This window comes from Camarhynchus parvulus, chromosome 3 (assembly GCF_901933205.1).
Source record: "Camarhynchus parvulus chromosome 3, STF_HiC, whole genome shotgun sequence".
Lineage (NCBI taxonomy): Eukaryota > Metazoa > Chordata > Aves > Passeriformes > Thraupidae > Camarhynchus > Camarhynchus parvulus.
In genome coordinates, this window is record NC_044573.1 from 59,298,396 (window position 1) to 59,317,607 (window position 19,212).

Here is a 19,212-nt window from a genome sequence, read left to right on the forward strand (position 1 = left end):
ACTTCCAGTTCTGAAACTGGAACAAAAAAATGTATCTTTCTACCAGCTCTATTCTTCAATTCATTTCTTTACTACTAATTAGCTTTGCACAGGTATCAGCCCTCCAGATCTGTAGTTTCCCTGGATGACTAAAGAATGCTACTAAAAAACTAGTCTTTCATTTGACCGTCCATGCTCCTCAGTTACTGAGACTATCTGACAGTGAGGAGTTAAATAACAACTGTTACAATTCACCTATTTTAGCCTTGAGTTCCTTTTCACTATTCAATTTGTCCATTTTTTCTGCACCTCTTCAGTTAACAATCTAGTTTGCAACTGTTTCTCCAACTCCTCTCCTGTAAATAATGTTTCCAGCACAGAAACCCTCCTGACAGTCTCTATAGAAAAAACTGATTCAAATCATTAATTTAGTTTTTCAGCGATGACCTTATCTTTCTTGAACACTCTTTGATCATCTCTCAGCCCACCAATTCTCTGGCAGATTTCTTGAATCTGATGTGTCTGAAAAAAGGTTTACTTCAACTCAGTCACTCAGAATCTTTTTCACATCTTTATTGCAGTTTAACATTTCATTTGCTGGAACTTGTTTTCTTACTTCTTTGCCTCATTTGCAGGAAAAGATACAAACAACACCAGTTAATTTTAATATCTATTATCTTTCCTTGTTTTATGCTTTAAATATGATGTATGATTTCTGGGACCATTCTAAAATGTAGCATGCATGTGTGGGTAATTACATAGTTATCTGACAGTTAATTATTTGGACCAGGATCTGTCCTCTGTTTTCAACTAAACCATCTCAGCTGCACTGAGAACATTCAGGTTTTTAAGAAATACTCTTTTGCACTACATTTTATTGTGCCACCTAGAGAGTCTGCCGAAGGGTTATAGAAGGTTGATATTATATTCTTAGCCTTTCTTCAACAAGAACAGCTCAGTTCCACACCTCTGGGCAATTGCTGATACAACATTAAAGAGATGCTGTCCCAGTTTAGGTGCTGAATTTTAGTTCACAGCAATCCAATATACCATTTTATTTCTGCTGACTTTCTTATGTTATTAAATCTATAGTGCCTCTCCTCCATAAGCCACTCAGTCATTCCTACACAGCTCCTTGTTTCTGTCATGCCTATAGTGTCATGTTTTCCAACACCCTTTAAAAGCTGGTATTAATTATCAAGGTAACCTTTCTCAGCTGCTGGGTTTGGATACTGGGATATACTTGGATCCATCCAATCTTATTCTGTAACAAGGACACCTGAAAGGGCTTGCAGTGTGCTCCAGCCAGGTGATGATGAGACCTACAACTATAATTTCACAACACATTTCATTGGGTATCTGCCAAGGAAGAATTACAGACAGCCTAAGAAACTTTTTGCTATTTCTGGTAGTAGATAAGTCCCATATACTGATGAACAATGACTTATTTAGACTTTACTTGCAATAAGTCTTCAGGACAGAGAAAAGTATTAACCTGCACCCCATCAAATACTTTTCAAATGTTAACAAAATCTGCCTGGGACTTCTCAAGTCTAAACAAACCCTGTCCTCTCAGCCTCCACTTACAGACAAGGACTCCAAGTCCTTGTCTTCCCAAACATTTCCTGGACTTGTTCCAACATGTCCATGTCTATCTATTACTGAGGAGCCCAGAACAGGACTCATCTCTTCACGTGTGCTCTCACCACCTCCCTCAACCTGCTGGTGACTCTGACTAATGTAGCTCAGGATACTTTCGGCTTTCATTGCTTGCAAGGGCACCTTGCCAGCTTATGTAACACTTAGTGTATACCCCTACTCTCACTCAGCTTCCTCCCAATGCTCCTGGGTTACGTAGGCACAGCTGGCTCACATCTCATAGAACAGAGCTCTCAGCCCACTGCTGTTAGCCTGCATGCTACCAGGCACTGAATTGTCATGTAGCTGCCCATCTGCAGGCAAAGAAGGGGCCCCTCTCCTGGTGTCAGAAGTCACCAGTTTGCAGTCTTCACCATCAAGGAACCTCCATTTCTGAAACAACAGGCACAGACTCTGCCTGCCTCTCTCTTGCACAGTTGTGGCTTCAGGCTGCAGAGTGCCAGATAAAACTTAGTTACTTTTGTCACCTCTGATACTGTGCAGTCTAATGGATGTCTACAGACATCCTTCTGCAGTCCTTTACTTGGTGACACAAATACCCAAACACATCACCCATTCTGCAGGCAAGGACCCTCTCTTTCTCCCTCAAGCAAGGTCCAGACAGTTCTTGCAGTCTCAGAGGTTAAAATCTGCATCCTGGCTCTGGAACTCGGCCTGAGCTGAGGGCTCTGCTGTACTGGGACAGTCGTGGCAGCCAGTGCTGAGGACTGTGCCCAGACTGTGCCTCACCACCATGGCTGAGCACATAAAACCATTCTTTCCACCCCTCCTTCTGTGTGTGTTTCTGGCACGAACTGATATCCAAACCTGCATCATGTTAGCTGCCTCTGTTAATGCAACAGTGAAAATGCTGCCATTTGGCATTAATGTGTATCATCAACTGCTGAGTTACTTAAAATTAACATACTTTAACAAAGTTTTAAAGAATTTAAAGTATGTACCATGCTTTCATACAAATTTAAAATACCCATGTATGAATCCAAGTGGTGTATTTTTCTACTTAGAGCTTTGGTATTTGAAGCCCATTACTTTGCCAAGCAATTTGAGTGCAATCAATCTCAAGCTGTTTGTAGGATATAAAAAACCCCAGCTGTGTGGCTGTGTGACATGGAGTTTTTTGCTCACTTTCTTTTCAAGAAAACAGCACCACTAACCAGTATGCTTTTCACTGATGATAAACTGGAAGACTTAATTCTTTCACAAAAAGAGAAAGCTACTTAGTGTAATTTGTTACAAGGATGGACTGGGAACATCTTCCTACAATAATTTTGGCTAGTAGTGGTAAAGAACTCCCTTTGTTCAAGTACTCAGTAGATTATTTTGTACATTATATCAAGGCTGTGGGCTTCAATCTTGGCACTCTGTGTAAGGCAGTGGTCTGACCCTAAACTATTGTCAAGAAAGGTCAGTGTCTCACTGAAGTCTAATCTCCGAGAGCAGCATACAGGAAAGAAAACTTTCTGTCCTGCACAAAAGGTCTTGCAACTTGATAATCAGGAGTGGAGAAGACAGAAATGTCAGCATTAAAATGATCTAATGGGAAAAGTACCCCATGATTTACATTCTCAAGTTATGCAAGCACATCAATATGAAGATGAACAATGCTGAAAATAAATTTTTCAACAGGTGATTCAGTAGCTCTCATAATTCTCCTAAGCAATAGCACCTTTAATTATCTGTTGCAAATAGCTCATTTGCAGTAGATGGAAAATTACTGCTGATTAATTAATCTCTTGGTATCTCATATTTAATCCCTAAAGACAAAATTTCTGTGAGTTTTCTTACTGCAAGACCTGATCTATCATTAGAGTTGATTTCACAACTGGAATAGTAGAAGGAAGCATATGCCAGAACTCAGCATCCAATTTTTCTTCATAAATACATATTTATAATAATAGTGTATAAGAAATGGTATATTTGGCAAATTTTGCTATATTTCTAATAAACATCTCACTATCTTAATAAATTAGTGGTTTAGTAAGTGAAAGCACAACTCCCTTCTGTGCCTCACTAATGATTACAAGAGCTGCTTGAAATGCAATGCTTAAACTTGCATTAAAATGTCAAGGGCTATGCATGTCAGATTGTATCTCAACTAATTCATTCCCCCTAAGAATACAGGCAAATGTCAGTTTAACAAACTGTTTAGCAAATACTATTGTGTCATTGACATCCATACCCTACAGCTTAAACTAAATAGGGCTTCATTGCTTTAGTTTTGATTAACTTGCTTTTGTCATTTTTCTCTTTCCAATTTCACTTGCCTATTCAAGCCACTGCTTTGTTATGGCTCCTGAAAATCTCATGCTTGTCATTTTTGGACAAAAAACAATTTGTCAAAGACATCATCTTGCATACTTGTAAACAGACTGCTCATTGTCAGAGCAATAGTTAATAATAAATCACAGAATAATAAGAAACTTGATTACCTTGAAAGTGTATTTATATAATGTCAAGTTTTTATTTTCTTGTTGTAACTGTTTTACTTAAGTAGAGCCATTGCATCGAGCTGCAGTTTCAGCAACAGTTATGCCTACCACAGTCCACGGGGACTCAGACAAGATGCAAGGCCTGGAATACTGTACACAACTATGATGGTTTGTGCTCTCCTGGCTCTTCTCAGTGCACTTAGAAGTGAGAACTCAGCTCTTAAGACAGCAAAAAGGTATTTTGTGCAGATGCCAATGGCAACTCAAGCTGCAAAGCGTGAAAATTATGTTAGTCTGAGTTCTGATCAAGCAGAGGTGAAATACCTAGGCATTACTGAGTTAAATATGATCATCTCTTTGCTTAAAGGATGAAATGTAGTGGTCCGTTAAACACATTCTCCACAATTACTCAAAAAACACATTAAAATCCAAATTATGCTATTTTTTAAGAAAGCACTGAAGTGACATGACATTACAAAAAAAGTATATTTTTTTCTTCACTACTCCTCAAAGTAGTACACCTCTTCTTGGACAATGACCATAAATGAGACAAGCCATTTCAAATAAATAACAAAAAAGGAAAGTTATGTTTTCTTGGACATTATAATAAAAATTATTCTCATCCTCAGATTTAACTAAAAGGTTTCTAAGTATGCCAAACCAAACAATATTAAAAAAAAACTCACCCAAACAACACCCATCCTCACTTTCCTATCAAGATTTGATGATTTCCCTTATTCATTGTATGATTATCCTAAAAACTCATGGCACTTCACACTATATTTTCCCTCCTGAATGAGATACACTGTGGAGTCCACTGTGGAATTACAGACAAATTGCTGCCAGTACAGTATCATGACCAGTAGAAAGAAAATCCACAGGAACTTTTAACAGCTGTAAGCAGTTGCAAACTGCTGCCAAAAACAGCTGCTGATGTAAAAGAGGGAGAATGTGAGGATTTAAGCTGTTCAAACAGTAAACAAGTACATCTGCTCCTGAATGTTATCATTAAATAAACTATGGTAATATGCTTTACATTGATGCAACATTTTTGTCCTGAACCACAACTCTGAAGAATTTTAGACTAAAGCAATTTTACAAAACTTTTTTGGGTTTTTTTTTTGTGATGGAAAAGTTCATTACAATTACTGTATAGTGTTGGACTCAAAGTTCTAGCAAAACCCGTGTCGTGTCATTTGGAACATAAACTGGTGTATGCTTTTGAAAACCAGATGGGATCCCTGTGAATGGTAAGCATTCATTTCCTTTAAAACCATTTATAATGATTTAAAAAGAAAGATTAAATAGGAGATTCAGTTGTAGAATACAACAAACTTTGATATCTCTCCAACTGTGAACCTGACCTGTTCAGACTTCAGAGATATTTTACAGCGGCTACTAAAAGAAAAGTCAGGGGAGGGAAAAAGTCCACTTCTGAGTAGCACAGGATGAAAAGTCCAGGCCAGGAATGTAATCAGAAATCTTATGTCAAACACAGGAGATTAAAGAATTATGTGCATGAAATGTGCATCTTGTTCTTTGCTCCCATCATGATTAATTGTTGGAAAGTTACAAAAATAGTAGTGCTTACTTTAATTACAAAAAACTGCACTTGGCAGGGTTTTGTCAAATTCTCAAATGCCTGGATTTTTCAGATTTGTTATGATACATGATATAAATGACTCATATAGTCAACTATTGTTGGTTTTTGCTGGGACAGAGTTAATTTTCTTCACAGCATCTTGTGTGGAGCTGTGCTATAGATCTGTGACAAAAACAGCATTGATAACACTGAGATATTCCAGCTACTTCTCACCCTGCCTCCCTTGGTGAGGAGCATGAGGCTGCTTAAGGGGTCAGTCGGGGACACAGCTGGGACAGCGGACCCCAGCTGACCACAGGGATATCCCCCACAATGTGATCAGCAATAAAAGCTGGGGAACAAATCTGCCACGGCCTTTAAACTGTTCTTTTGGATCTGGTTCTTCCTTCAGAAGATCCTCCAACTTCGAAAACAAAGAAAAGCTCTACTGTGGCTACTTTGTTATGTCCCTCTGTAGGAAGCTCAAGCCACAGAATCCACCTGCTATGGATTTGCTGTCCTTGGCAGGCCTCTTGTATCTCACTTGGCTCTCAGCTTTATTATTCTGATGTGCTTGAAAACACTTCTCTTTGGATTTTTTAGGCCTCCTGCACAGACATTTTTTGGTAGGAAAAGGCAGTAGTTTGGTTCTTGACTCTTCTTTTGCCTTACCACAATTTTACATTTATTTGCAAAAAACCTATTTTCCTTGTTTTTAAATGATGTCTTTAATGCCTATTAACAGTTTCTAATGCCTATTAACACTCAGGTATTTTATGCTGCTACCTTTTTGGATACTCTAAAATTTATTCTTTTTTTGCAAATAGCATGCATAAACTACATATTTAATAAGAGGATATATAGTAATATATTTCTACCCTCAGAGATTACTTCATAGTTTTTCTCTTTCAAATTTTTCTTAACATTAAACAGCGTGAATATAATTGCCATTTTACAGAACATTCTTTAAATAACAGTATTTTGAGCCATCCTGCCTTGCACCTCTTCTCAGAACATTTTGAGTTGCATCCCATAATCCTAGTTGTACCATTACATTACTTCTTGAAAGAACATTCAAAGGGATTTTAAAAATGAGTCTTTGTGACAGTTACCCAGCCTATGGGAAGCTAAGAATAATTTCCTTTTTAACTGTAGTGGGTTTTTTCCTTTCTTTTTGCTTCAGAGCCTCCTTACATAGTCTCACCACCTTGATTAAGTAGTACTGCAGCCTTTACTTTTCCTACTCTTCCTCAGGCATGATATACCAATTTTCTTTGACAGAGAGTTGTTTGCTGAGACAATCTGTCTACTTAGTCTACTTACTCAAGACTGTCTCTCTGCTTTCTTCATTTAAATGTTCTTAACTCCAGACCTCAATCAAATAATTTGATTTTTGAGTAGTTTGACTTTTGAGTCATTTTTCCATTGGTCCACAGTGTTTAACTGACTAACTTTCCTTCTATTGAATTTCTGTAACATTTACCATTTAAACTGAAAATTCCAGGTAAACTATACTGCTTGGTTTTTCTGTCCTTTTCCTTTTCCTTCTCCTTTTTTTCTTTTCCACTGACATGAAAGTATATCTACATTTGACCTCAGGCTGATATATTCATATCTCCCTGCTTCAATTAGATTTTAGTGATAAAAGTTACTCCTTCACGTAGTCCACCTGGCTTTTAACTACTTCATCCTTTAAAAAAAATCATTTTTTAACAATTAAGCTATTCTTTTTCCCAGTAATTTTCCATGGTAACATCTAATTTTAAAAAATAAAATCCAAAAACCAACCAACCAAAAAAAAAAAAAAACCAAAACAAAAACCAACCAACTGAAAAAAAAAACAAAAAAAAAAACAAAAAAAACAAAAAAAAAAAAAAAAAAAAAAAAAAATTCCCACCTACAATGGATCTTCAGTTCCTCTAATCAAACAGAAGACAAAAACCCCGCACCAAATAACCACTACTCTTGCTCTGCTGTCAGAATGAAATCTATTACTGTCCGAAATTCTGCTACCAATCCCAACAAGAGCAATTTGGGTTATTCAAGTAAATACCAACACTTAAGCATACCAGTTCCCTTTGGAATGCTGAAAGAGTATGTTGAGTTATAAACTACATTTACAGGCATGAATCCTCCTTTTAAAATTTGGAAAATCTGTTACAGATCTACATAAAGACATGTAACACTTCTCTTTTCAGTAAGCATTGCAGTCAATTAATGATGGATGCTAAAGGAAAAAGGTAAATATTTTAATCAATTTGACTTCACACTGAAAGACTGCTCTGTATCGTATATTTTTTGCATATGGCAACTTCATTACTTTTTAAGTATTATGATTCATATGATTAATAAGTTTTTCTTTTCTTTCAAGAAACAGTAGATATTACAAAATCAGTTTCTGCTCAGGGAGAGAAGATGTGCCAAGACAGAAGAGTGGGCTGTCTAACTACACAAAAGAAACTTCCATTCCAACTTGGCCCACACAGATGTACCAGTAAATATCCTGTCTCTTGTTTTAACAATAATGGGAGACTGCAATACTACTTATACTCAGCTTTGCACATTTTTTTCCTCTTTGCAGCATAATTTAGAAGTACATTTCATATTTTTGTATCCACTCTTTTTTCTGTAGTATTAAATATCAGAAACTCAAGGGCAGTATGAACTTTCAAGCTGAAAATACTACTTAATTTCCCTTTTTCTTAGGCAAAAAATAGCAGTGAAAATTGCTATAATGTAAGTATGAAATTATCAACTTGCAAAATTAGTTGTAGAAGTTTTGAATAAATTATTGCAAAGACAATTCTCACTGTGCATAACAAAATCATTTAAAATTCTGTTTTCAATACTTTCCTATGATACTGAGCACATATGTCAAGTGTTTGTCTTTTCCTTTAACATATCTTTCAATGTCTGTTGGAAAAACAGGAAACGTTAATTTTACATTAGTGAGGCAATATACCATTGTGTAAACAGAATATTTAAGATGCATCCATTTATTTGGCAGTCATTGTTAAAGGTCTTTTTTTCTCAGATCAGATACTCAATTTAGTTGTACTAGGCCAAATAACCAAATTTAAAAAAAAAAAGACAAAACCCCAAAAGCAACAAAATTAAGTAGACCCGAATCTTTGTCCAAACCTCTAATCTGTTTTATTTCTTTTTGTAAACCATTTCTTTCGAAGTTATTCTAACTGTAAAGTTTGGAGCAGCTGAAAGCTTATGTGGCAAAATTCTGTAAGAAAATCAGTATTCTATCACATCTTGGTGGACACAAGTAACTTTCTAGGCTGCTACATCCTTTCAAAGCACTTGAAAAAGAAGACTCACAAGCAGAAGTTATTACAGTCATTTCACTGAGACAAATCATGTGCAAATGGTATCCAAAAAAATGTTATCCAAAAAAATGCCTTAATCAGAAGTCTTCCTGAAGCTGCTGTAGCCAGAAGGTGGGGGTGGGAGGGGATGCAGAGAAAATGTAAACCAAAATCAACAGGGAGTATGAGTAATCCAAGAGTGTTAAGCAGGTATGTTCAACCTCTGAAGTGATGCAACACTGAATAAAATGAGATTAACAGCCTTCATGGCAGACCTGATCTGAAGGTCACTGTTGACTTCAGTGGAAAGATCTTTAATAACAAGCACCATTTACGTACAGATCCTGTTGGCTGTCCCTACTACTAATCACTACAAAAACTTAACTGTGCGTTTTAAGATGGAAAAGCAGGATGAGAAAGATCCTAAACTGATGGGACACTTGGATTTCAGTCCAAAGAAAATCAAACTCATTATTTCTTAGAAAATGAAGCTGTGCCACCTAGCTAGACAGCCTGAATCAAAGTATGCTAAAAACCTGGGAAGCAGAACATCTTGGATGCAAGGATTGCAGCTGGTAAGATCTCTGTTTGCTGAAGTTTTCCTTTGCATTCTAAGCAAAAGACTGTCACATGTCCTCCATTCACAGTTTTGTGAAATTTGTTTTTGTTGTCTTTGCATTGAAAAAAAAAATTAAATGACGAAATAAAATGTTTTCATTTAACATCACATGGAACAATTCATGTCAATCAAAATAAAAATTTGCCTTTCATTGTTTGGGAAAAAAAATCTGAATTACTTAAAATTATTGTTATTCCCCCTCTTCAGATGTCAAGCTGAAAAAAGCTGTTCAAAATCCAAGCTATTTTGGATTCTGAGTCAGACTGCATTCATTAGTCTCTGTCTAATGTCTTTTTCTAAACTGTGATGCTGGAAGTAGAATCCACTTAAATTTCTGAACAGTTTCATCCATTAATAATAGACTGTTACCTATTTTTTTTATATGGCTCTTTTTCTTTTCCAGTGAAAATATAGCAACACAATACAGGTACAAGACAGCATATGCCATAACCACAAGTACTGTACTGAAGTGTACAGAAATGCAAGTCAAATAATAGAAATTTAGCATACTCATGAGAAATGTCTAGGGTGATTGCAGTTAAGAGCATGGGCAAGATATTACTGGCATTACTTTTTACTGTTGATGCCTTTTCTACATCTTATGCATTTGAAACCTATCACTGTTACTCAAGGGGAAATAATAGTTCAGACTTTAGAAAATTATTTTGCAATAAAGACAAGATACTTAATACATGTTAGGACCTGAGAGGATCAATCTAAAAATAGGAACTATAAAGGAAGCATCAACCCTGTAATTCACAAAGTCTCAGGCAATTTTTTTTTAGAACCTGTATAGCATCTGTATCATTAATAAATAAGAAAAAAAAGAAATAAACTCAAAATTTTTAGTCTGCAACTGAATACATTTTGAGTACTTCCAAAATTTGTACCCTCTGTCCAATTAGCATTGACATTCTCAGTCTAAATTTAGCTACGAGAAGAACACACTTTAAAGTTCATTTCTAAGTCTCTTTTTCTTCCCTTCCTTCTCTGTGAACCACTGAGAGTGCACCAAACAGGACAAGCACTATTGTATGAAGAGGAGAAAACTAGCATGCGAACACTGGGAAATTCTAGAGTTCAATGATCATGGTATCACTGGCCTGAGGCAAGCTCAGCAAAGTACTGGGACACTGGGGGAGGTTCCAAGGGACCTGAGGCATGCATTTAAAAATGGACACAACACAAGCATTCAAGTGCTATGGCAACAAGTGAACAAAATTTAACAAAATACTGTCAAGGCACTAGTTTCTGTTTATTTTTCTTCTTAACTTGGTAAGTATGCACTATGAACTTCCACTTGACCGAAGAATATAAAGACTAATGAGCATGTTTATACAAGGCTTGTCTTTACTACCACAGAGTATTCCTATTTTTTTTTACATTACAGTTACATTGCTACAATCACAAGAAAGGTACGACATAAAGCATTTAAAGGAGCAGAACTGAAGCATCACCTTCACTGCAGTATCATTCTCACCACTGTAATAGCAGTGATAGAAAGATTTATTGCAGAATATGAAGGAGATAGGTTACTTAATTCCACCATAACTCTCCTCCCTGTCAGTCCTCTGCTTCAGCCTTAGACATAGAGAAGACAGAAAGAATTTTCCTGTTGAAAGACACCAGAACTGAGAGAACCTTTGACTCTATTGTTCAAATGGACATCTCTTGACAAAGTCTTTCAGTCTCCAATTTTCACCTTTGAACATGGAAGTACCATGTAGTTTGCAATGGAATAGCAGATGTGCAACTATATTACCTCCTTAATATTAAACCAATAGTCATTACCAATACTGTTTTATCAACCATTTGCTTCAGAAATGCTTCTTGCTGAAAAGAATCAAGCAACACCAAGGGCTGTGTTAGATATGAGGAATCCAGCTAAATGTTTTGGAAATTTGGTCCACTTGGTATACTGCTATTAGGTGTCATTCTCATTTTTACAATCAGATTACTTCCCTTCAAATGCAGGGCTTCCTATATCCTTCAACTTTTCTATATTTAAATGTGAATAGAGCATTCTCAGCAACTACAAATAACATATGAAAAGCATCTCACACAGGACAGAGACTGTTTCTCTTACTCACTACAAGGAAATATTTACTGAATCCTGAGATTTTATCTCTCCATTGTCACTGTATAACCCAAACTCTAATCAACCACTGAAATATCCTTTGAGGCAGCATCTTCTGATGACAGATTCTGTCCACAAAGAGGGAATGATTTCTTTTCCTTGAAAGTTTACATACCTTCCACACCACCAGAAATAATAATTTTTTTTAAACAAACTTTGACAGAATAACTCTATTTGATGACAGACAAGGGAGACAATTGGGTATTCCAATTAAGATTTTAAAGCGTCAGAATTAAATTCACCACCTTACTCTCAATTTTTAAACTTTCAGAAAGCCTTATTTTAGAGAAACTCAGTATTTCCCAGAACACTGGTGGGAGGGTGAGGCAGGAGGGGGGAGGGTGTTTTTGCCTTCTTAGTAAAATGAAGTGCTAATTAATCCAATTAATTAAGCTTTTCTTCCACTGTCTTCATTGCATATGATTTTCGATATCTGTATGCACAAAGAACTGAAGAAAAAACAGAACAATTTTTTAGAATTTAAATATTTATTTTCTCCTAGTCTAAACAAAACACTCTAAATCCATGTATGTTTGAAGAACACTGTTTCCAAGTGTAACTTCCAATTTTACTTCCTACAAAACTACGTGTCCTTGCTCTTCAAAAAGATATACATTTTCCGAACATGTTAGAGTGATCATCTGTTGCACCTGAAGTTTTCAGATCGTCCAGCTTTGAAACAACTGCAAGCAAGAGGGAAGATTCCAGTGTATCAGCATACAAATAACCTACATGTGCTAATTCAAACAAGCATTCGCTAAGAGAAATCTTTCAGCATCTCACAGAAAAGAAAATTACAACATTGAAGGCTAATGTTCAGAGCCTTATATTCACCTAGTCATCAAGGTAAAGAGGGTGTGAAATAAATTTCAGTCTGTCAGAAGAAGAAATATTCCAATAAAATGGTGCAAACTGGATGTAGACATCAGAGGCTCCTGTGTTAGTGAAATGAAGTAAAAATCACTATGGTAACCCACTAACTTTTAGTTCTCAAACTAATGATTGTCTGAGGAAATAAAGAAACAAAGAAATTACATTCTTATACAGTATTTAAGTAAAGATGAAAACAAAATAAGCATTCTTATTTAGTTGAAAATACCAGACTCACATCACCAGCTATTATTCCTTAAATAAACAGGTCTTTCTTACTCAGTGTAAAAAAATATTTTAAAATACTATTAAAGCAAGAAACATCAGTTCACTAAAAGATAATGAATAACTCATTAAGTGAACTAATCTCTTCCTCTTATTTTTCTGGCATAGGGAGACAGAGGAACATTAATTTTTGTTTTGAAATACTGTTTTGGAAAGCTTTAGCTCTTATATTTATTGGGGAACTGAAGCATTTCTCTTATGAGGATAAGCTGATGGAGCTGGGCCTTTTCAGCCTCAAGAAGAGATGACACAGAGGGGTCCTCATTGATGTGTGAAACTATCTGAAAGAGGGCTGGTAGGAGGATGAACCAGGCTCTTCTCAGTGGTGCTGAGCATCAGGACTAGAGGCAACAAGCAGAAACTGACGCACAGGAGATTCTACCCAAACACGAGGAAGAATTTCTTTATTGTGCAGTGACTGTGCACTGGAACAAATTGCCCAGAGAGGTTGCAAAGTTTACCTTACTGGAGATATTCAAAAACTCTCTGGACACAATCCTGTGCCATGTCCTCTAGGATGACCCTGGTTATACAAAGAGTTTAGACCAGATGACGCACTGTGGTCCCCTCCATTCTTATCCATTCCATGACGCTGTGAAACAGTTTTGCTAAAAGTCTACCTTAGCAAGTATGATATAGAGACACAGTTTTTCTAGCTATCACTGATAGCTTATTGTGGAAAACAGAATGCTAGGAATATTTCTGCATTCAAGTCTTCACTTTTAAACAAATTTCTTTCAGAGTTTCTTACTTTTTTTCATTTGGAAGTCGTCATTATGCAATTTTCCATCAACTCATTCAATAAAATTACTTTTTGCAAATAATCCCTGGTCTATAGATTGCTCGTTCCCATTTGATTTAAACTTGTGCTAGTTACACAGATCTGAAGATAAATCACAAAAAGTTTTTGTTTATTTGTTGTTGTTTTGTTGGCTCTGTTGTTCTAGCTGTTGTTGGTTCTAATTCTGTGACTGGCCAAGACAATATTACTGGTGCAAATAGGAATAGTATTAAAAGACAAAAAAATATTTGGCTTAGAATGAACATTTTTGGAGATATCCTATTGGATCAAGTAATTGACTAAAATGTTCATTGAAAGCATACATAAGGAGAATATTTTCTGATTTTTCTAAGATGACAACTAAGACAACTTTTAACTTCAGATAGTATAGTAGATGTCCATTTGACATTGGCACTGGCTTGTCAAGCATGTTCCTTGTGCACTTCATCAGGTTTTCTGGGTGTACACCAGAATGGTGTGCCTAAGCAACTCACGGGGTTTGAAGCAAAGGTACTTTATTTACATTTCATAACCCTATCATTCTTACAAGATGACTGCAATATCTGATTCACAGAACAAAATTACTCTCCTGGAAAGAAGATAAATTATATGCAGATATAGTTCCACTGAAAGATCAGGAGCCAAATACCACCAGCAACACAACACAATTGCACGATATTGGTAGAAATGTTATTTTTCATGTTACGTGTTTGACAAAATATAAAAATGAATTAATCTGGGTTAATTCTCTGTAAATGCTACTTCATAATGCTGCCTTTAGCTACTCAGACAGCTGAAACCAGTGCTTTACTTATGAAAAGAGTATTGTTAAAATTGTAGGATAATTAGTTCATGTGGAATGATACTTCACTCTTCCCATCACTATAAAGGTTAATACTTAGGCTTTCCATTTCAAGCTGTTCCCTATCACAGCCACATCTCAGATTAATAACTACCTACAGGAGGTAAGATTAACTTAGGGTTTATCCCATGCCTTTCATGAGTATGCCAGTATCTAACAACTCCCCTTTACCAAGTGGAATAGAACAGATACATTCCTCCCTTCAAAGTCATCTCTGCCTTTAAAGAAACCACATACCAGATGTAGGTAACTTACTAAGGAAAGGATAGAGCACATCAGACCTGGTTAAAAATTGTTAATTGCACACTTAAGATCAGAATTAAGTTCAACTCAACTCAATAGGCTTTAAGCCAGTGTTTCGGTCATGGACATATACCAGTGTGCTGAATAAAGTTCTTTGCTGTTTAGCTCAGCCAGTGAAGAACACAGAGACTCACTGGTTTAACCAAGAAGACAGCAAACTACTGGAATCAGTATCTGCCTGCGAGAGAACTGGATAACCAAATAAATGGAACAATGTGAATTAAATTAATTACTGGAATAATTACTTTTGCATTATATTTTCTGTGTGGACATGGTCTCCCAAAGAAACAGTATAAAATTCCTTTGCAAGTGATAAATTGCTAACTCATGTTCTGTTCACCCCCCAAAAAGCGCCCAGTTAGAATCAGTTTAAAAATACAGCACATGTATATGCACTATTTCTTTTAATATCACTTTATCTGCTCCTGCTAGATTTTACAAGAACAAATACCCATGCAAATGATACAGCACTAATGATATAAGCACAACTACAAATACAAAATACTTGCAATTTTTCCTAGAACTGAAAATGATTTCCCATCTGATAACTCTTGATAATCTGAGACTCTCTTAGATTCAAGGTTATATCTTTCTGAAGTGTATCTACAGGATATTTTTACTGAAAGCTGATTTTTAAAATTTTTGCAATTGGCATTGGAAATTTTCTGAGAACAGAAACAAACAATATATATCTATATCCAGGACTCAAAACCAACTCTACTAACAATTTTGCATGTGAACATTGCTTTGTGTTTAGCAGAACAGAAGAAAATAATTTTGTACTTATTTATATGAAAATAAATAATTAAAAAGTGGAACAGAAAAAAAAACAGAGGGATAAATATTGAGGCTAAAATTTCATTTGCAGAGCAAGTGTTAGAAAAAATTGAGAAAAAAAATGCAGTTGGAATGTGTTACACATGGCTTTCCCTCTCATCATTTTAAGTGACTGAAAAGGCTGCATTTTCAGCTACAGGTGTTACATTTGCCTTGCTCTTTCAACTACAGAGTCTCATTCTCAAGTCCACCAAATCTTTTCCACACCCTCAATCAGAACAAATGACTGGTCCATGATTCATGTGCCTGGACTTAGTAAAAGAGTAGAGATCTCTGAAAGAAGAAGAAATAGGCATGAACAGGGGCAGAGGGTCAGCTCTTAAGGCATTGAATTAAATTCTGGTTAAAATCATTATCATTTGACATCCTGGTTTGTACACAGGGACTGAAAATGCATCTAAAAGAAAAGTGTTTTATGACTTCACTGAGTCTGTGATTTTTCCAAATATTCTCCCCTTTGTTCACAAGTGACATGGGAACATATTTCAAGCACGTAAAGTTGTCTGAAAGTACTAAATGCCTAGCTGATAAACTCTTTTACTTCTTGGTTTACTTGGTAGAATGTTCTTATTAGAGTGAACCTTGTGTGCATTTATATAGGACCACGTAGGATGAGTTTTTAAAACTTGCAAATAGATTCTCTCCACATTTTTCAATTGTACCAAAACACTCTGTCTGCTGAAGGCAGATTAGCCAATCAACCAAAGGGGTTTTTTTCCTTGTTACATATGGAACACCATCCGATCTTACCTCTCCATTTTCCAGAGGGTGGATTTTGGAATAATAAGAAGTGCATATGACTTCATCATCTTTTATGTAGGATGGGGTTCCAGGCCGGGGATGGATGTTGTAGCGTGTCAGGCACTCACTGTCTGTGATGGCGTAGTACTGCCAGGGCTGGTAGTCCACACCATCCAGGGAGCGCTCCAGTATCCAGTTCCCAGGACGAGGGGAGTTAGCTGCTTTCACAATAACATACGCAATCTGGAAAACCTGAAAAATACAAGTATTGTTAAAATACAACTAAATACACAATGAAAAATTCATTTTAATTTCTTCATAGTTGCCAAAATAAGTACAGTAAACATGCTAATGCTTGACTGGTTTTCTTTGCATTCCTAGAAATGCAATATGGCCTTGAATTACAGGGAAACTCTTAAAACTACAGAAACAAATTCTCCACTGAGATTTCTGAAAACAAAAAAATTAGTTGCATTAGGCCAATAGAGACTTTGAAAATAGAGTTACAAAGCACACTAAGTTTCACATAGCTTAGTAGGTAATTGCTAAACTGCCATTTCAGCCACATGTTTGCAAAGTTTGTTTTCAAGTATTTTCAATTTGTAAGAGTGGCATTGTTTCTTTATCCATTTATGTGTGTTTATAGACATAGACTTTCCACAATGTTTTAGAGTTGCCAAACTATTACAACTCTATCTCTGTTAAAGAATAACATAGTTTTAAGGTATTGAAAGATAATCACATCATGCTGAAACCATTCTATAAAATAATCTTGTTTCAATCATTCTACAAAACATTCATCCAACTCAGCACTGTGACCATGAATAAGCTTTACAGGACAGAGACACATCAAATATCACTACAGAAACAGAATGCAAGCAGATAATCAATGCTCATTATAGTCCATTTTACCTGCCTATTCAATTGATTTATCAAGGTTTATTTCTGTGTACACGCTTGCTGGAATGCAAATGACAAATACATTTGCAATTGCAGAATGACAAATAAAAATATTGGAATAAAATCCCAATATTACTGGGTGGAACGTGCCTGGGCTTGTCTGGCCCTCGCTGCTTGACCAAAGGCAGCAGCTGTGGTGTTTCACCCCAGAGACACCTTTGGTTAGTTGTATGTTGCAGCTAGGCCCTTGGAACAAGTCCAGGCAACAGAACTCAGGCTCGACCTCTGATGGAGAAGCTTTAGGCGAGGCAAAGAGGAAAAGAAGACGGATCCGGCTAGGGGGTCATAATCCAGAGTTTATTCCTGGGCACGCAGGCCTCTGAATGTTACGACAACTCCAACCAAATCCTGACCGCGTGGTCCTGTGTCTTTTTAAGCTCAGGGAAAGGGGGAGGGGAAGGGGTAGGTGAGCTACCAACCAGGTGCGGGGGTGGGGGGCGAGGGGGCTCAGGAGACAAATGACACCTGGATGACCCAATTGTCCCCAGGGCTGAGAGGCATCTTTTGAACTTCACCTATCAGACGATGGCCTTGCTGACCTTCTGAGATTGATGGACAGCTCTCAGCAGGAGGCAGGGAGAGGGGAAGGGGGAAGGTATTACTGCACCTGGGAGGAAGTGGGAAAGCTAACACAGGACATTGCTTCACACTGTAACATCCAAACATTAGTGACGCAGGTCTGGTTTGGTTTTTAACCTACCAAAAGCCATATGCTACAGAGATATAACTGAGGCCAAGGAAAGAAGCAGCTATTTCTATTAGAAAAGCAGAACACGTATCAAGTTAATATTTTTAAGATGCAGTGCTATAAGTCTGCACATGATGATGCCAGAGGTTATCATGGCATTTATGCATGATTTAATACTTAAAGCTTTTTGTATTGGATAGTCATTGTAAAGAAGCTGCAAGATTTAGACTTAGTCCACACAAAATCTCTTGTGAATGCTTAGATGATCAGTAAACAATGAAAGAAACAGTACGGAGATTTGAATTCATGTTTATTACCCACCAGTATTACTGTAAAATAGGAAACGTGTTAAGTGGCAGAGTACAGCAAGTATTCCCAAACACTTTATGATGGAGACAAAGAAAATTTTTATCTCTAACCATCATTCCTGCCTTCTGTGAAGATGATGAAATTGTGGTAAGACTCACAGTCACTTCAGTCAGGAAAATAAATCACTAGCAGCCAAAGGTTTTCAGTGGAATAAGAAGTGAGTGAGGCCATATTTATTTCAATCTGAAGAACGTGTCTGTAACTGTACCTTCTTGGAGGATTATCTCAATATTTTTCTTCAATGGCATTAAATAAACACTCCAGAGAATGAAAACACTTGTGTTTCATTCCATTATCCCAACAGGAATCATACAGTCACTTGTCCCCTTTCAGAAATCCCCTTTCCTCTCTCAAACTCATTTACATATACATGAATTATATTCACCTGTGGCCACAAACAACTATAGTTTTAACTATCCTGGATCGGTGTCACTAATACTCTTCACAATAAACAGAGACAAGCAAAATATTAATAAATCTCTCCAAACTGCTCACGCCCCAGTTAAGCTCTTAGAAATGTAAGAAATACAGAATAGAGGTTTCATTCCAGAGTATTTTAAATACTCTTTTTTTTTTATTTTACATAAGCAATTTACCTCAAGTTCTCAGAATAAGACTGTTCCTTATAGGTTGAATGGGTAACAACTGAGGTTAAACACATTGCTAGGGCTTCTGTCATGGAAGATCTGTGGTTTAGGACATATGTCACAATAAATTCAAAGCCACAGGTGTGTGTATATATAGTTTCCTTTTTGGAAGTCCTAAAATTTTCAAATTTTCATGAAAGATTCATT

The 19,212-nt window shown here is 36.5% G+C and overlaps 1 protein-coding gene across 4 annotated transcripts in view; it reads right to left on the reverse strand.

The window, feature by feature from the left end:
• LAMA2 (laminin subunit alpha 2) overlaps positions 1-19,212 on the reverse strand; it is a 335,421-nt gene that overhangs the window by 219,141 nt on the left and 97,068 nt on the right. For all 4 annotated transcript variants that reach the window (XM_030945040.1, XM_030945039.1, XM_030945038.1 and 1 more), the window contains exon 4: positions 16,411-16,653. In XM_030945040.1, coding sequence (XP_030800900.1) covers positions 16,411-16,653 — 243 coding nt within the window. The remainder of the gene's footprint in view (positions 1-16,410; positions 16,654-19,212) is intronic.